Raw genomic sequence first — 17,449 nt, forward strand, 5'->3', positions numbered from 1 at the left:
GTGCCTCAAGTGGGGGGGCACAAGCATTTTGGGGGGCGGGCCCGGCCCCCTATGGCCCGCCCATAGCGACGGGTGTGTGCATAGATACTGCAGAGGCAACCTCCTTGCTAGATAATCATTCTGCGAACAACAAGAAGGACATATTTGCCTTTTAAGGCGTAAAATGAAGGGCTTTGTTTTCATCGTTTGGCTTGCTGTGGATTTTCAATGTGTCCTTAATTCCCCGACTCTTGGATCTAAAAATAATCCCAGACTTCTGACCAAAGGTAGGCTACCGTCATGTATTCACCGCCACGACAGCAATGTTTTAAACGTCTTCATGTAAAATCAATGTCTCGGTGTAGGTGTTTAGAAAAGACAGTTACAGAATTAATCCTGTCTTCAAATCCTGTTTGAACCCGCTAAAATCTAGTTCAGTTTAGTACTCTGACACTGCGGGTAGATCTCCAACTTTTGGTGTAACTGCACGATAGCCTACATTATAATATGGTTCAAATTGACCTTCTAGTCCCTACGAGTAATATAGCCATATAGCCTAGAGGCTATATCTAAAATATGATATTGTGATGCTTCTCTTTTCCTCAGATATAATCAATGATGTATTTGAATACCAGGTCTATCAGAACCACAGTGTGTTCTTCTATCATGATAACTTTGAGGAGATGTACGTTGGAGGCACGGATTTTGTGTTAAAACTTGATGTGGATGACTATCATATTATAGAGGTGGGTGTTTCTGAACTTTTTGAACTGAAGCTTTTGAATTCATCTTTTCAATTTGTTTAATGGTAATTTATCACCTGCTATACATGTACTCTGGAATGCCTTTCCTTACCCACATTTGACAGGCAGACACAGTCTGTTCATCAGTAAAATGTTCAAAATGTTAAAGACGTACCATTTTTAAGAAAGCTTTTAATCTTAAAGTCTTCATAGTACTGCATTGCATAGAAACTCCCCCGAAACTCTTTTTTTTTTACTGTTTTTCTGACGTTTCTTTTTAGATGCACTTTTCAGATGTCTATTTTGTTAAGTGTATTTTTTATCAAGCTAAATGGATTCTATTGTATTTTCATCTTTTATGCCCTCTTAAACATGTAAGATGTCCTTTTCTAGAAAGGCGTGCCAAATAGAATTTTAATTATTAATATTATTATTATTGTCTGGATACTCTTCATCTAATGGTTTATTGATGGGCTCCCAGCTTGATATCTGTGTGGTTCTTGACGTGATAGTGGAGTTTATGATGCAGCTGAGGTCCTAATTATATGTTATTGTAGCAGATGGCTGTCACAGAGCTATTGTTTTGTATACAGGAGTCTAATTTGAAACTATCCTCAAGTGAAAACTATGTTACTTTATTCACCAATTGATGTCCCCCTACAGAAATTTCTTCTGAAAACCCAGTGCCAAGAGGTTAGTAACTAGAGAATGATTATGTGATCATAAATGACTTGCTAAATTATTGATTTTTAAATTGAAAAACATGATCAGTTCTATGTGATGACTTGGCAATAACCACTCTGTACTTGTAGGGTCAGTGTGCAAATGTCATCACTGTGATCGAGAAGTTTCAGGACAGCCTGTTTGTCTGTGGAACAAATGGACACAAACCACAGTGTTGGAAGCTTGTAAGTGTTTATATGTGTTGATGTCACCCAGTCAGACATATTGCATTCATTGTGGCTACTTTTTTCATTTCATTAGCATGGAGCTTTTTGGTGTCCCGGCTGTGGTTCTGATTAAAGTTAAATTAGCACCCTGCCTGTAATTTCAGTAGGGTGTTGGATGGCTGGTGTTTTGATACTTTTCCATCACAACTAACTTACCACAATATTCTGTTGACTTTTGTTCTACAGTTTTCGTCAGTAAACAACCAGTCTCATGAAATAGTGGAGAGTTATGAGGGGACTGGCATCTCTCCGTTCGTGTACACACATAACTCCATATGTCTCACAATAGGTATGTTATATATATATATATATACCTTATATGACTCAGGGTTGCAGACTTCAAGTCATGTGGAATAGAAGAGTTGGCAAACCAGTGCACCTCCACAGAAATACACTCAATTATTGAACATCTTTGCTTGTTTTAATGTGATGTGTCTCTGCTGTTTTTAGAGGGGGACCTTTATTCAGCAGCACCTTTGAATGCTGATGGAAGTTCATTACAATTCAGAAGGAAAGCTGGCAGCAGAACTAATGTCTGGATGTATGACAACTGGGTCTCAGGTGAGTAAATGACTGAAGTCCATTTATAATGTAGGATGAACCTAATCAGCAAGATTGTTCTGAGTATGCTCAACTCCTTAACTCAGTGTTCTGACCACTCCCCAGTGCACTTTAATTATCTTTTGTTTTGGTTTCACATACAATATAATAATATAATGTCACAGGCCAACATGTCACATGTTGTTGTTGGGAGAGCACTGTCCTGTAATCAGTGAAGCGGTTTGGTAAACATGTCCTCCTCTCACAGAGCCCATGTACATCTCTGTGTCCTGGGTGAAGCGTGGGGAAGACCCTCACAACGAGAAAATCTACATCTTTTTCCGTGAAAAGAACTCTGATCACAACCGGGAGGCTGACCCCTGGATTTCGAGGGTTGCCAGAGTTTGTAAGGTACGCTGGACATTGAAGTGGTCTTGGCCTCAGTTAAGCTCTAAGACTGCCATAGCAACTTACCAAAAAACAATTCAGTCATATTTATGCTTGTATCGATATTCAAAACAAGATTGGAGATGGCAATGTGATACTATTGTTTGGTTGGATGAAAGGAACAGCCAAGCCGTTGCCGGGTGCTAGCTGGGCTTTAAGCCTAAGAATATGAAATATTGATGAAGATTGTGTAATACGATCAAAAGCTCCAAAGTACCCACTAAATGGACCTTGAGGTGAAATTATTTTGTCAACTGTTGTTTCAAAGGTCAAAACTGTACGTTGAAACTATGACTGTACACGTGAATTGAAACCGATTAACCAAACAGAACAAAGTCTGTACTTTGTCATTCGGTTCACAATGTAGCATAAAAATTAAGATATGGACATTAAATGTTCTATGAAAGTGTCGGCTGAGTCTCCTACAGTAACTCTTCCTGGTTTTGCCAACGGAGACGAAAGGCCATATCCTCGAATTGAGAGGCTCAGGCTGTCATCATGGATAAAATGATATCCTTGTAGAAAATGTATTATTTACTTGGACTGTACAAAGAGAGAGGGTAATTAAGTCGACAGCGTGATATCCAGCTGTTACTGGAATATAAAGCCAGGCTTTGACAAAGGCATACACATAATAAATGCAGTTGAAGCTGTCTGAAGCTCTGTGGTCATTTCCACTACATGCACCCCTGAGTCAGGCTTCCTCATACTCTATTACCAACCCGGCATGCTGCCGCGGTGAAATAAAATCTTTTCAACACTTCTGTTATTTGACATCTGTGCAAAACCAAACAAAAGCTGTTAGCGGTTTTGTTCCAGGTATCATGGCTCATATACAACCATCATCATCAACAACCTATCAAATAACCCTTGGTTGATAAATTTCAGTTTGCAAAAAAACTTCCCGTTGTGATTTAGTGGTGTGATTTTGCAGGTAGATGAAGGCGGATCAAAAAGATTCTTCCAAAACATGTGGACATCTTTCCTCAAAGCGCGGCTTGTCTGTGGGTTTCCAGAGGAGTCGCTGTATTTCAACCGACTCCAAGACATTTATGTGATGCATGCTGAGGACTGGCATGACACAAAGGTCTATGCCCTGTTTACAAGCAGCTGGTATGGCACTTTTACTTCCTTTATTATCAGCAGCAGCTACGCAACAACACAAGCAACACATCCTTGAAATTGAAAGCTCAGCATTTTGATCAGTTTTTTACCCATGGAGACAAAACTAACCCTGGGCTGTTGACTTTGACTTTCTACATCTATATATAACAAACACGAAGGAGAGTGGGTTGGCCACATGCACATCTTGTTTAATGACACATCATTTACTATGTCTATCTTCTTATTTAAGATTCCGTTCATTAAGATTAGAGCCACACATAACATAAATGTTCATTTCATTCCTTTTAATCTCACATTAGGAAAAGCACACATTTTCATGATTATACTTGTGTGTACGTAAAGGAGTGTTCCAGAAATTTAGAATTGCACTTTTATAAGTCTGGGGGACTCACGAAAGAGACATATTTTGAAAAAGAATGCTCAAAAATAGCTATCCTGACTTTTAGTCATTAAGTGGTTCAAGCCGAATGGCCAAGGGAGATGCCCTTTTACAATTTGACCAAGCCCCTGTAAGCCTGTATGTCTGATCTGTAAATTGAATACATATACAAGCGCAATGGAAGGTTTGTCATTTATTCTGTCAGATACACAAAGTTTACCAAAATGTTCCGTTTTGTGAGTGGCGCACCATAATTTAGTAATTGATATGCTAACTTCAGTTAGCAATGTAAATACATTTTACGATTTTATTGTGTATTTTTTAATGTGTTTTCTACGTATCCCTTGCTGCTGCAACAGTGTGAATTTTCCTATTGTAGGATTAATAGAGGATTTTGAATCTTGAATCTTCCATGAGTTATCTTATGCCTTTTCTAGGAACTCCACTGCAGTCTGCATCTATTCAATTGGAATGATTGAAGAAATATTTGAGAACTCAACTTTCAAGGGCTACAACGAAGTCATTCCCAATCCAAGGCCAGGAACGGTAAACATTTGTTTTGTAGCTGTGTTGAGACTGAAAAGTTCCTTAAAGGGTTTTATTTTTATGTCCAACCATCATGAGCGTCACTCACATTTATTGTGGGATATCTTTGTCACATTCCATGAGTAAGCTTGTAAGTAAGTAAGTGTGGAAAATCTCCATCAGCCGTCAGAAAATCTGAAGGGGCCCCACAAACATAGATTTGCAGAATTTCCTCTTGTTGTGTTGTAAACACATAGCAACAAGTCCTCTGCCTTCCATCTATGCAGTTACAGCTTTTAGGAAATATTTATCTGGTGTGTTTTTAAACAACTTTAAATGCCTTCATTTTTGTGTTCCTGAAGACGTTACAATTGCTTAACCTGAGTGTAAACAAACATTCAGTTTATGTTTCCATTTCCTCCAGTATACAAAGTACATTTAGAATAAAAACAAACGTTGTGCCTATGTATTTTTCAGTGTGTAAAAAACAGCAGGACCCTGCCACTGGCCACTGTCAATGTGGTGAAGGATTACCCAGAGATGACTGACTGGATTCACTCTGTGCATTATAGAGCCCCATTTTATATAAGCAGCAACAACTACACCAAGATAGCTGTGGACCGAGTCCAGGCGGCAGACCAGCGCATGTATAACGTTCTGCTTTTGGCTACTGGTATGTTCTGGTTGGGAACAAATACACTGTTCCTGGTCTTCCGTACTTTGTTTAGCTATTTATGCCTTGTTTGCCTGTTGATCCTGTCTCATAGTCATGCATTGTCTGTAATCTCTGTGAGGAACAATGGGCCAAAAATACACTATCACTCCCAAAATAGCAACCCTACTGTGCTGTTTCAACAGATTTGGGAAAGATCCATAAAGTCTTAGAGGCTGGGTCAGAACCTTTCATCATCTCTGAAACACAACTCTCCAGCCGTTCAGCCATACAATCAATGAAGCTGGACTCCAAAAAGGTATTTTATATATGACAGTTAAAATTGGTGTGATTTTTGATTAAACCCTCTCCCTTGAGCCTCACATCCAAGTCATCAAAACCTCCTTCTTTCACCTCGAAATATTGCTAAAATCAGAACCTCACTCACTCCCTCTGCTGCCGAAAGACTTATTCATGCCTTCATTTCCTCACGACTTGACTATTGCAACTCACTACTCCTCGGCATCAGCTCCACCTCCATTAAAAGGCTCCAACTGGTTCAGAACTCAGCCGCACAACTCATCACCAGCTCCACATCCTGGCACCACATCACTCCGGCCCTAAAACAGCTACACTGGCTTCCCATTTCTCACCGGATCACATTCAAAATCCTGGTCCTCACCTACAAAGCCGTCCACCACCTTGCCCCGTCATACCTCACGGCCCTCCTCTCCCCCTACCAACCTTCACGGTCCCTCAGATCCACCTCAGCCGGTCTCCTCTACGTCCCCAAGTCAAAGCTCCACAGTTTTGGGGACAGAGCCTTTTCCAGAGCAGAGAGGGAGTTCCAGGCTCTGGAACTCCCTCCCCCATGAGATCCGCATCTCTAAGTCCCTCACCATTTTTCAGTCCCGTCTAAAGACCCATCTTTTCTGTTCTGCCTATCCTTAGTTCTTTTCTTTTTTTCTTTTTATATACACTGTTTCTACACTGTAAAGCAACTTTGAGCTTGGGAAAAGCGCTATACAAATTCAATTTATTAATATTATAATTATTAAAATGCAATGCATTGTGCAGCGCAGTGTTGTCAGTTGTGTTTTTGTCAGCCACTGTCAGTTGGTCAAAAATAATTATTACCATAAAAATGTAATTTTGTATTTTAAAGTTGCACTCATCTTTTTTATATTTACTAGATTAAATGACAAAGTGAAAAGGGTCACTGGTAGTAACAAATCCACACATAATTATTACGTGACTTTGCAGATTCCATCAGCTTTATAGAGTTTTAGTATCTATTTTGATTTTTTGCAGCTTCACTGTTTTAGTTTCCAGGTGCAACAGGTAGCTATTTTCAGTATGAAAGCTCTAAAAAAAAAACTCCTGCCCAGCACCCAACAGCAGACTGCCAAAATTAGCGATTTAATGGAACATTTAGCAGCAGAGAGAGACAAAAATTTCCCTCAAAAGTTGGTAGGGACCAAAACAGAGTTTAAAGTTAAAAGAAATATGGGGCTTACCTGACCTGTGCATCAGAAAGATGACTCCCAGTGCTTTTGTGCATCGTGTCTGCTGGGTGTGTATATGACCAATTATTTTTGAGTATGTTCCCCATAGGAACTTTATATGGTCGTAATATGTCGGTGTTGTGTTTACAGCTTTTTGCAGTGCACCCAAAGGTATGTTTCTGTCTCCCTTTGCTCAGAAAAGGTTAGTGGTAGGTTTTTCGGATAAGATTTCTGTCATGGATCTCCAGACGTGTCAGGAGAATAAGTCCTGTGCAGATTGTGTTCTGGCCCGGGATCCGTACTGTGCCTGGACGACGTTTGGATGTACCCCGACTGTCCCGTAAGTGGAATGTGGACTACATTCAAACCAAGTTGCTTTAGCAGACTTTTTATACTGTGCAAAGCTGTATCATAATAAAACATGTTACAGCCAACAATATTGAAATAGCTGCCCTCTACATGTTCTTCTGAAAAGCTCCTTTCTGCAAAGATAAGAATAAATGTTAATGCAAAGATGAGCATTTTACTAAGAAACTCCACTTTATTTATTTATTTTTTTAAATTTAATGGTTCACAGGGGTAACATCAGAGTCACTAATTTCTCATAAAGAAATGCACCTGTTACAACATCTGTTCTGTTTTTGTTTTCAGTGGGGGCATTCAAAATATCATTGATGGGAACAGTACTGTGTGTCCTTCATCAGGAGAAGGTAACTAATGATGACACTTATTCATACACACTTGCTAAGGGCTCAAAAGCTTTTAAGTCCATCCCATTGTATCTTGTTTTTATTCTTGTAGAACAAAAACAAGTAAACCGGACCAAACGGGAGACGGTTTTACCATCACCAGTGGATTTGAGGACAGCTCACTCGGTCCCACTGGGTGTCCCTTTCTATCTGTCCTGTCCTATAGACTCTTACCATGCTGTTTACACCTGGGAGCATGGAGGCCAGAGCAGCCCTTGTCTGCAAATGCAATCTAACTGCCTGCACCTCATCCCCAACATGGCACAAGAGAACTATGGCGACTACAAGTGTCTTTCCAAAGAGAAAGACTACACTAAAGTGGTGAAAATGTATCAGCTTACAGAGCAGATGATCCCAGATACAAATGAAAATACTGACAAAAGTAAACCCTTTTTCAGAACAACTGATGCGTCAGCTGTGGTGCAGCAGAAAGCATGGATCACCTTTGGACTGGCTGTAACAGTGTTGGGGATTTTTTGATAGGTGCATCTGCAAAAACTACTAATTATACGTTACACTCCTTTCTCTTTGAAAACGTTTCTATTTTTCCTGATCTCATGTTTAAAAATCTAACATCACAGTTCCATGCCCTTTGTCCTTGCCATTGCTATCAGGCCAGGACGCAGGCAGCATTAAAGGAAATCCACTTCAACACCAGCAGGACACTGCTGCTGAAAACCTAACACCTTATTTATGCTCACACAGCTGTTTTTGGCAAAAAAATAATGAGTGACTGACTTTACCATCTTGCATGAAGTAATGTTTCATTGAGTGAGTACTTCTTAGAATGCGTAAGGCAAAAAAGAGGTGTATGAAGGAATCTGAAGGAATTGTTTTTAACAAGAGCTCAATCCAAACCAAAGCACACCTTTAAAATGTTATGATCATGAGTGGAAAAGCTTCAGGTCAGAGAGAACAGTACACAGTAAGTAGGTGTGATGGAGTACTAGTGCCTAAACATGTTGAGGCCAGATTTTTGATATTTGATCTATTAGAAGTCAGAAAAAGGTAAAGTACATAAATTCCCTCTGTGTCCCACTTCAGTGCACTGCTGACAGATTATTTGTTTTAGATTGTTAAGGGAAGGGTGGGGGCAGCCAGGGACCTCCCCCGGATTTTCCTGCGACCTTGTTTAATTTCTATTTCAGTGTTAAAAAAAAAGTACAAATGTTTGAATAACACAACACACAGTATATTTTTGCATTGACAAAGAGAAAGACATAAATATTAGCTCCGATGTGAGATGTACCTCCTTCCACTTGAATCAGAACGGATTTGAGATGTTTGTTGCTTTACTGAGTGTGCTCACTTCTGACATTGAAGTTTTTTGTTAAAGGCTACTTTTCCAGTCAATTATTTATATTAAATTGAGAGATTATGTAACTTTTGTCAAAAAGTAGCCACTCTTGCCACAAGTAATAAGTATAGGATAAATAATAATGCACACAGGATTTATATAGTTTCAATTTAAACAAGAAATGATTGTTTAAAATGTTTAAAAAAAAAAAACTAAGCTAAATAAATGTATTAAGTTAATAGTATTTTGACAACATATTTGGTTTAATACTGGATATATTTATATGTGCAAGCAATATTTGAAGAATGTATTTATCTTTTCAAAAAAGTATTTTTTTGTATGATTATTTGAAAATGCCCCCTAATAATGTACAGTAAGTGAATATGATTGGTTTCCAGGTCATTCAAATAAAAATAACAATGGAAAAAGAAGGAGTCATAGTCACATCTCTCTTTGTTCCACTCATAAAATGTTTCAAGAAGGTATGTGTCCTAGTAGGTCAGGTCTTCATCAGACATGGCACTCAGTAAACCATGTGCAGACTGATCAGAGTACAGGCAACAACTAAAGATCTTTAGCTTAATCTGTTTTATTCCTGGATCTAAAGTCTCAACCCTGCTAATGACGACAAAGTGAGTACATCTTGTTTATACAAGGAACAAAAATGAAACACAACTACCTTATCTCCCTGCAGCAAACACTCCACAACCACTGAAGCAGAAATCCTGCAGTCTTGTTCAGATTTTCTTTCAGATTAATTAGTTTAGAAGATTCGTTTGAATTCTCCAGCTGTTTATATTTCTGTAAAATTAACATTTACATTGTACATCACTGCAGTCAAACATGATTTACAGATATTGAATACTTCTAGACTTTGCCACCTGACACAAAAATATTTTTGAATGTTTTGATGTTAGTAAATTAAGTAGAAAAATATGGAAGCACAGTCATCTGGGCGTGTTGTCTCTCTTGTTTGTGACCAAACCCTGCTGTTAATATGTTGGGTGTTCCTCCTCAGTTCAGTAAACATGTTTTTGAGCCACACAATGACTTCACATACTGTATGAAGTAATGTAAAATGTGTGGAACAAGGCTCCACCAAGACCACAAATTATTGTCGTCCCAGGTTACAACACAGACAATCAAGAAAGAGGCGGCTCTGTGAGACTGTTGTTGTTGTTTTTGGTGTAGCTATAGCCCAATTATGAGACTACGCAACAAGGATGTTGTTTAGCACTAGCTATTTGTATATCTCCTCACAGAGTTGAAGTGCCCATATTGCATAGAGCCCCGATAAACTCCTATTGATAAAACAGGGGATGGACACTCACTTAAAATGAAACTAATGGTTTCTTTCTTGTGGCATCTTCAAAGTAAATATTTAGACTATTCCTTCAGATTTTCAGTAAGACTTTTGGGGCTCTGTAGTTGACATGAATGACTAGGCACTTTGACCATGCAACATGATGCAGAGTCAATAACAGCATCTTAACCCAGAGGCTCCAATTTAAGGGCCACCGGAGTCCTTGGACACTTGGTGCTGGTAGGCGCGTTCAGTAATCCACCCATGGCTGTAGGGCTCATGACTAGAGATGACTCACCAACTGTACATGTGTTTGTGTCAGGTCATTCAAGTCAGAGATGACCGGCACCTGCCCTGATAGCTTAGAGCCTCCTGTGGTTGCCTGACCTGTAGACTGTTGGTGGCTGAGAAAGGTTACTCACAGTTGAGGTAAACATCTTTTTCATGATGTGTCTGTGGTGTCTACCTGAGTCATTGTTTAAACCACCCTGTTTAATTAAATCCAGACCATCTCTGCTCAAGCTGAAGCCTAATTTAAAAGTGCATCTTTTAATTGTCTTAACTGCAGCTCTGAGTCTGGATGGCGCCAAACTGCAGTCTAAACTGTGAGGTAAAGTGACCTCCTGGTTTCTGCTGTGCTCTGACATGAGCCCAAACAGGCCTTGATCCCCAGACGATTTGGACCACAGTTCACAGCTCCATGGTTTCCTGTTTTGCCTCAAGAAAAGGAAGTCAATTGAAAGACTGCCAAAGTAAAGAAAATCATGGAACAAAAACAAACAATACAAAAAATTTTTTTTCTAAGCAACAAAACAACATTAAAGGTTCATGGCTGGAACCCCAAACCAAGGATTAAAAACAAACTGTACTACATGTTCCACTGTGCAACATAACACAGAAAATTAATGTAATCTAAAACATGTCTAATATTTGTGTGAATATGCTCTATAATTCACTAAAAATACAAGAATGAGGCAGATTGTGTGTGTAATAACAGTCTTCTGACAACAGAGGTCACTGTTGTTTAACAAAACTGCAAAATCAAACCTCCCCCCACCACCACCACCACCAGCACCCACACACACACATACACACACACACACACACACACACACACACACACACACACACACACACACACACACCTAAACCAAACTTTAACCTTAACACCAAGTCTTAAAAGATAGGGTCACATTTTTTCAGATCTGTCTTAAAACCACACCATGCTGATGGTCTTTTATATACAAACCTACTGGATCTTTTGCTATGGTGACATTTATTCTAGTGCAGTAATTACAGTTAAGACTAGTGAAATCATGACATATATTCTTGAACAATACATTTTGTTATGGTAGTGCAAAGTTTAATGATATTTAGTGATTTATTGATTTTGAGCGATGATTTTGTATTATTTTAGAGCATGTCTTGTCAGCTGTGGATGTTTGTTTGCAAAAATTGTTTTTGTTTATGTTGTGTTTTTCTTGTGTCTTTTATTGCAATGATCAGCACTCCACATTGCATTGTATTCTGTACAATGACAATAAAGGATTTCTTTTCCTATGTGAGGCTTCAGCAGTCAAACCAGCTGATTGTGATGGGGATAAGCATACACCAGAAGACACTTCAGAGGTTTTTGTAGAAGGCCGCACAAGTTTACACTTGTTGTGTGTGTTCTATATTAGGGAGTAACAGAAATATTGCATTAATGAATTACAATGCAACAAACAATGAACAGTCATTAGTTACACTGAAGTCCTAAACTTTGTCCACAGGGTTATGATACAACATCAGATATAATGATCTAATTGATATAAAAAAGGATTGGTTCTCCAAGCTATAAATTAAGAAAGCTAAATATGAACTATAGACTATGAATGGGAAGGACCACAACCATGTCTAAAGGCAGGGTGTGAGTCTTTAAATCCCTGAAATATTCTCCTAGTAATGAGATAGTGTATTTATGCATTATGGCCAAGTCTGTTTGAACTGACGGAGTTCATACTGCAGAACACCAGACGATGGCAGTATGTGAACAGCAAACAAGTCTCCTCAGACGCTAAGACAAATTCATATGACAGAAAAACATCAAGGAACAATTATGACTAATGACGTGTATTCAAAAAATAGGCTTAAAGTACACATACATTTAAAACATACCAGCGGATCACAGCAATTATGAATATGCGTTTCAAAATATGAAGAATGACAAACTTGTGATTTACCTTAAAGCGGTTTCTATTAGCTTTGAATTCCACTTCCGGTTGTAAAACATTCACTAAACCTTGCAAATCAATTTTGGCGTCACACAACGTAATGAAATGACATCAAATTATCTGCACCTGTTGTGGTTAAAGATTTGGGGTATTTTCACTTATTGGACTCCTCTGAATTCAGCCTTTGGTCTTTTTGTTTTGTTTTTGTGGTATTCTTGTTTTTTTTATATTAATAAACACATTAAGAGAGACATTTTGTAATGCAGCAGTGCTGGAAATTGCGTCTGTAGGCTGTTTATCACAGGACAACTTTATTTAAAATCAAAGTGGAGTTTGGAAACTCTCGTGTAAGTCCTTTAATTAAAGACAATAGACTGCAGCCAAACCGAATGAGGTCAAAGATTAGGCTTGGGTCGGGGTAATAAATTAAACATCGGGTACTAAATTATGAATTTTCTGTGACGGTGGAGGACCCGGAGCGTCTGTATCTTTAATAGTGAGGAGAGAGATGGGAGAGGCTGCGCGTTCACAGTTCCTTTTCTCGCTTCGCGGCGTCGTGAACGCGCAGTGGATCCTGCACTCGCTGGAGGAAAAAAGCGCCTTCGGACCGCATCAGCGACTCACCGGGAAAAATGGTCCCTCCGCCGCTCTTCATCAACGATGTCGATGTCTGCAAAAGTCATGTGAAAGGATCCGCAACCTAAGAGGGCTCGGGTTTTTTCGACCATTAAACTTGTTTCAGAGGATTGGAAACTTCAGGAAGTGATTAATAATACACAGGAATTAAAGTTTACATTGGTCAGGTAAGACGATTTAGTAGTTAATGGGGCACTTAGACGTGAACGATAATAAAAGAAGCATCCGGTTTTAAGATAAGGTGAAACAAACATCGCCCTGTAGGCAACTCCGATGAATCACAAGGGCATCTATTCATAAGTGCAAAACGCTATAGTCTCAATGACAACTGATAAGGGCAACATTGTAATTTAACTCTTGCTAAAAGTATAATGTTTTTAATTAGCTGCAAAATCAAAGGTCTGATCACCTTAGTGCGCCAGTTATTCCGCATCAGATTGTGGAAATGCGCTCAGAGCAGGAGATACCTAACCCTGAAATTGCTGAAAATGGGACACACAGCATAGGCTATGTGTATATTTGCTTTCATTCACGTGTACGGCTGTCTAAAACTCCTTCAAATGTGTGTAGTGCATGCAGTAGCCTATGGTTAAAGTGCCAAACGAAACAAAAGAAAAATTTGCAGAATCTTTAAACCACATTGCATGACAACAGCAGCAGTATTTGTCTGGGGTGTTTATTTAGTTTTTTTCATGAGTTTGTCATGCAATTTTGCATTACAGATTTGATTCCCCTTGAAAATATAGCCTACTTAATAAAACATGTCTAAATGGAAATAAGATGTAAAAGCTTCCACAGTGCATTTTCTGCTAGTGTTAGGGACATAATGGATGTTATATAATTGTCTGATACAAATTAGACCTCGGGCTGATGTCTGGTAATTGATGCTTGCAGGTGCAGAAAATGGCGAGACAGCTCCTGCAGCTCCTTGCCCTGTGGACTACTGTGGTTGGCATTGTGCAGTGCTGTCCAGAGCTCTGCAGCTGCCAGGATAAATTTGCCCACCAGGTTGCTGATTGTGCTTACAAAGACCTGCTGGTAGTACCTGTGGGTCTCCCCTCCAATGTTACCACCGTGAGCCTTTCTGCCAATAAGATCAAATTTCTGAAAAGTAAAAGCTTCATCAACATCACACAGGTCACCTCTCTCTGGCTGGCCCACAATGAGATAGTCACTGTAGAAGCTGACACCTTGGCCCCCCTGATCAATCTCCGCAACCTAGACATCAGCTACAACAAAATTGTGAACTTTCCCTGGGAGGATCTGCACAACCTCACATCCCTGCAGCTCCTGAAAATAAACAACAATGAGATGGTGAACCTTCCAAAGGACGCGTTTTCCACCCTGAAAGACCTGAGGTCTCTGCGCATCAACAACAACAAGTTCACCACCATTGTGCAGGGTACCTTCAGTGCTCTCTCCTCCATGTCCCACCTTCAGATTTTTAACAACCCCTTCACATGCTCCTGCAGCCTGGAGTGGCTGAGGGATTGGATCCCGACGACCAAGATTTCTGTCCTCGAGCCAAATTCCATTTTATGTGATGCCCCTGAACACCTGAACGGCACAATGGTTACAGCGATTCCCAAATTGGACTGTCAGGCCCCTACTGTCACAATTACCTATCAGCCCAACATTGAGAACACCGAGCTCTACGAGGGTGTGATGGTCATCTTAAATTGTGAGACAAAAGGGAGTCCCACACCACAAGGTATTTGGGAGGTGACTGCAGGAAATCAGAATTATCTATTCCCTTTGCCCTCCACTGGAGAGATAAATGATGTGCCAGTGAATGATAAAACAACCAACAATCGATTCCTCGTCTTCAGAAACGGCACTCTCATCATCCCTCAACTGAGTAAAAGGGAAGATGGAAATTACAGCTGCTCTGCGGTGAATGATTTAGGCAAGGCAGAGAGCAATGTAAAAGTGTCAATGGCAGCCTCCCAAAAACATGGCAGCAACTCAAAGCCTGACATCAAGGTGACCAAGATCCATTCATCCGTTATAAAACCTGAAGAGGCCAAGAAGATTTCCAAAAACAATGTGGTCAACTGGGCCAAGACTGACGAAAAGACAAAGGGCAGTCCTGAAGGATCATCGGCCAAAAGTGTTGTCACGGTGCAGGACGGCAGCGTTTCAAAGTACCCCACCTTTGCGAGCAAGTGTGGCGCGAGAGAAAGCACTGAACACATCTCCAACCACGCCTTCAACCTGAGCTTGGATGACCTGAAGCAGCACACTTTTGATTTTGGTGTTATTGCATTGGAAGTATCAGAGACGGAGGCCAAAGTGCAGCTGAATCCACTGCAGCTTCCCAGCAGTAAATCTAACCTTCATCTCAGTCACACTGAAAACCAGGAAACAGTGAATAAAGAGGCCATTGGTCTGTACCAGTCCTCGTCCAGTAAGGCCACCCTGGACATGCTCTACCTCTGTGTGAATACAGGTAATGGACACTCCATGGTTCAGTGGTCCAATATAGAGGAAGGGGTTAATGCCTACCGCTTCCATGGTTTACAGCCTGGCACAAATTACACACTTTGTCTCACCTATGGGGGGAAGGACTGCCAAGTCCAAGTAGTCTTCACAACTAGGAAGAAAATCCCCTCCCTGCTTATCATCGTGGTTGTCAGCATTTTCCTACTGGGTCTGGCCACTGTTCCCTTACTGGGGGCCACCTGCTGTCATTTGTTATACAAGTACCAAGGGAAGACATACAAGCTGACCATGAAGGCTCAGAATCTTGATCAGATGGAGAAACAAATGACTGGAGACTTTGATCGCAGGGCGTCTTTTGTGGAGTCAGAGAAAACCTTCGAACCCAGCGAGTTAGGCGAGGGGGAGGGAGATGCCGAGGGAGAGGAAGGAGACGGAGAGGCCGAGGGGAGCGTGGTGACAGAGTCCATCCCCGAATCCTCATCCAAAACCAACCAGGAGGAGTTTGAAATGGGCTCGGAGTACAGTGACAGATTACCGCTGGGAGCAGAGGCAGTCAACATCTCGGAGGAGATCAACGGCAACTACAAGCAGCCAAGCCGCTGAGCTCCACGGACGTCAGCGAGTATACTGAACATTTTTTTTTTTTACCTTTATGTAGCCTACATTCAAACAGGTAACTGTCACCCACCATTACTTCACGTGAACAAGGTTGGCTTCTCATAAAAACAAAAGGTGGATATTTTAATTTTTTTACCTCAAAAAGTAGGCTACTCCGTCAATCACCTGAGATTGTGAATTGATTCATGTGACATTTGTAGTCTACTGTAAGGTTAAAATAAGCAACATAAGTACACAATGCAAGCACCGTTTTCTACAGTTTTATAAGACCTCAAAACTGTCAGGAAAGCAGCAAAATGTTCCCTTTCTGCAGGACAGATACAGCTATGGGGACAAATGGTGTAAACGGCGATGCGCGCAGCTCGCTGGAGTTTTGCGTAAAAGGAAGGCAAAAAAAAAAAAAGATATTAAAAAGAAGTCACCGTTTTGGAAAGAACAAAAAACAAACAAAAAGTGCCATATGTTTTAAAGTCATTTAAAACAAATTGACATCAGGGACCAATTGCTCTTTCATAACTGTGTAGTCTGTGTAAGGATGAGAAAAAATTGCACAGTGGCCATTTACCATCTCCTCGGAATCGTGCAGTCGCAGATTTGGTTGATGATATCTGATTAATTGATAGGCTACAATATGCAGATATTAGCTTTCGGTGCTGACCTTCCCGCTGTCCCGTGAATCCAAAAAGGGAAATTTCACTTTCAACTGTGTTGTGCTTGACGAGAAATCCCAGGTTATTTACCAACAAAATGTTGTCTGACGTATTGTAAGGCTTTAAAAATGTGCGACTTTAAACCTCTTAATCAACGGGTGCTTGCTATTGCACACTCTCGCTTTTTACAATGAACGAGTCCATGGCATGTTACGCGTATTTCCTTGTGTGGTTTTTATTAGTGTAGTCTAGAGGACTTTAGATGTTACTGTCAGCCTGTGATGTAAAGCCATGTGAACTAAAATTATTCTTTTTTTACGACAGAAAGTTTCTATGATACTCAAAGGGCGCACCGTGTCTGGCGGCTTCACTGTCTTGTAGTTGGATGCATATAGTGACTTTTTGTGAACTGTTGTAAAACGAAATGAAAAACAAAACCCGTAACCTTTAAATATTTTTTTGATATCATTTTATGTAAGTGGAGTTAATAAAACATGAAAGTATACGGACTATTTTCTTGATTTGTCTTTGATCTTGCGGATTGAGAGGTTTCGGGGGAAATAGAACATTATTTTCTAAATGTATTTGAAGAAATAATAAAAACATTAACTCAATTTGATACAACCAGTTTACGTTAAGAATCGATTCAGATTTATATCCGATTCATTTTCGAATGCGTGATGCGAATGCTTTATT

General features: G+C 40.1%; 2 protein-coding genes across 6 annotated transcripts in view; both read left to right on the top strand.

Moving 5' to 3' along the window:
- Positions 1-9,034, top strand: part of sema7a (semaphorin 7A) — a 9,394-nt gene extending 360 nt beyond the window's left edge. Inside the window, exons 2-16 of one of the 5 annotated variants that reach the window (XR_004657479.1) lie at positions 78-266; positions 586-725; positions 1,386-1,415; positions 1,535-1,636; positions 1,859-1,961; positions 2,123-2,233; positions 2,481-2,623; positions 3,594-3,772; positions 4,601-4,709; positions 5,166-5,361; positions 5,547-5,659; positions 7,043-7,185; positions 7,497-7,555; positions 7,647-8,152; positions 8,834-9,034. Coding sequence is in view for 4 of the 5 variants with exons in the window: in XM_034878192.1 (XP_034734083.1) it covers positions 164-266; positions 586-725; positions 1,386-1,415; positions 1,535-1,636; positions 1,859-1,961; positions 2,123-2,233; positions 2,481-2,623; positions 3,594-3,772; positions 4,601-4,709; positions 5,166-5,361; positions 5,547-5,659; positions 7,043-7,185; positions 7,497-7,555; positions 7,647-8,074 (1,959 nt within the window). In the remaining variant the exon portion in view is untranslated. Of the gene's footprint in view, positions 1-77; positions 267-585; positions 726-1,385; positions 1,416-1,534; positions 1,637-1,858; positions 1,962-2,122; positions 2,234-2,480; positions 2,624-3,593; positions 3,773-4,600; positions 4,710-5,165; positions 5,362-5,546; positions 5,660-7,042; positions 7,186-7,496; positions 7,556-7,646; positions 8,318-8,833 lie in introns of those variants that run through there. The other 4 variants (XM_034878192.1, XM_034878193.1, XM_034878194.1 and 1 more) reach the window with 4 other exon arrangements.
- Positions 9,035-12,757: 3,723 nt separating this feature from the next.
- islr2 (immunoglobulin superfamily containing leucine-rich repeat 2) lies at positions 12,758-17,265 on the top strand. The gene is made up of 2 exons (XM_034878909.1): positions 12,758-13,210; positions 13,938-17,265. Exon 2 carries the CDS (start codon positions 13,947-13,949, stop codon positions 16,086-16,088), a length of 2,142 nt encoding a protein of 713 aa, XP_034734800.1. The 5' UTR covers positions 12,758-13,210; positions 13,938-13,946; the 3' UTR covers positions 16,089-17,265.
- Positions 17,266-17,449: the final 184 nt, after the last annotated feature.

Source organism: Etheostoma cragini, chromosome 8 (genome assembly GCF_013103735.1).
Source record: "Etheostoma cragini isolate CJK2018 chromosome 8, CSU_Ecrag_1.0, whole genome shotgun sequence".
NCBI lineage: Eukaryota > Metazoa > Chordata > Actinopteri > Perciformes > Percidae > Etheostoma > Etheostoma cragini.

Excerpts from the sequence above, each read along its gene's own strand:
- islr2 (XM_034878909.1), top strand. The coding sequence starts at position 13,947 with ATGGCGAGACAGCTCCTGCAGCTCCTTGCCCTGTGGACTACTGTGGTT.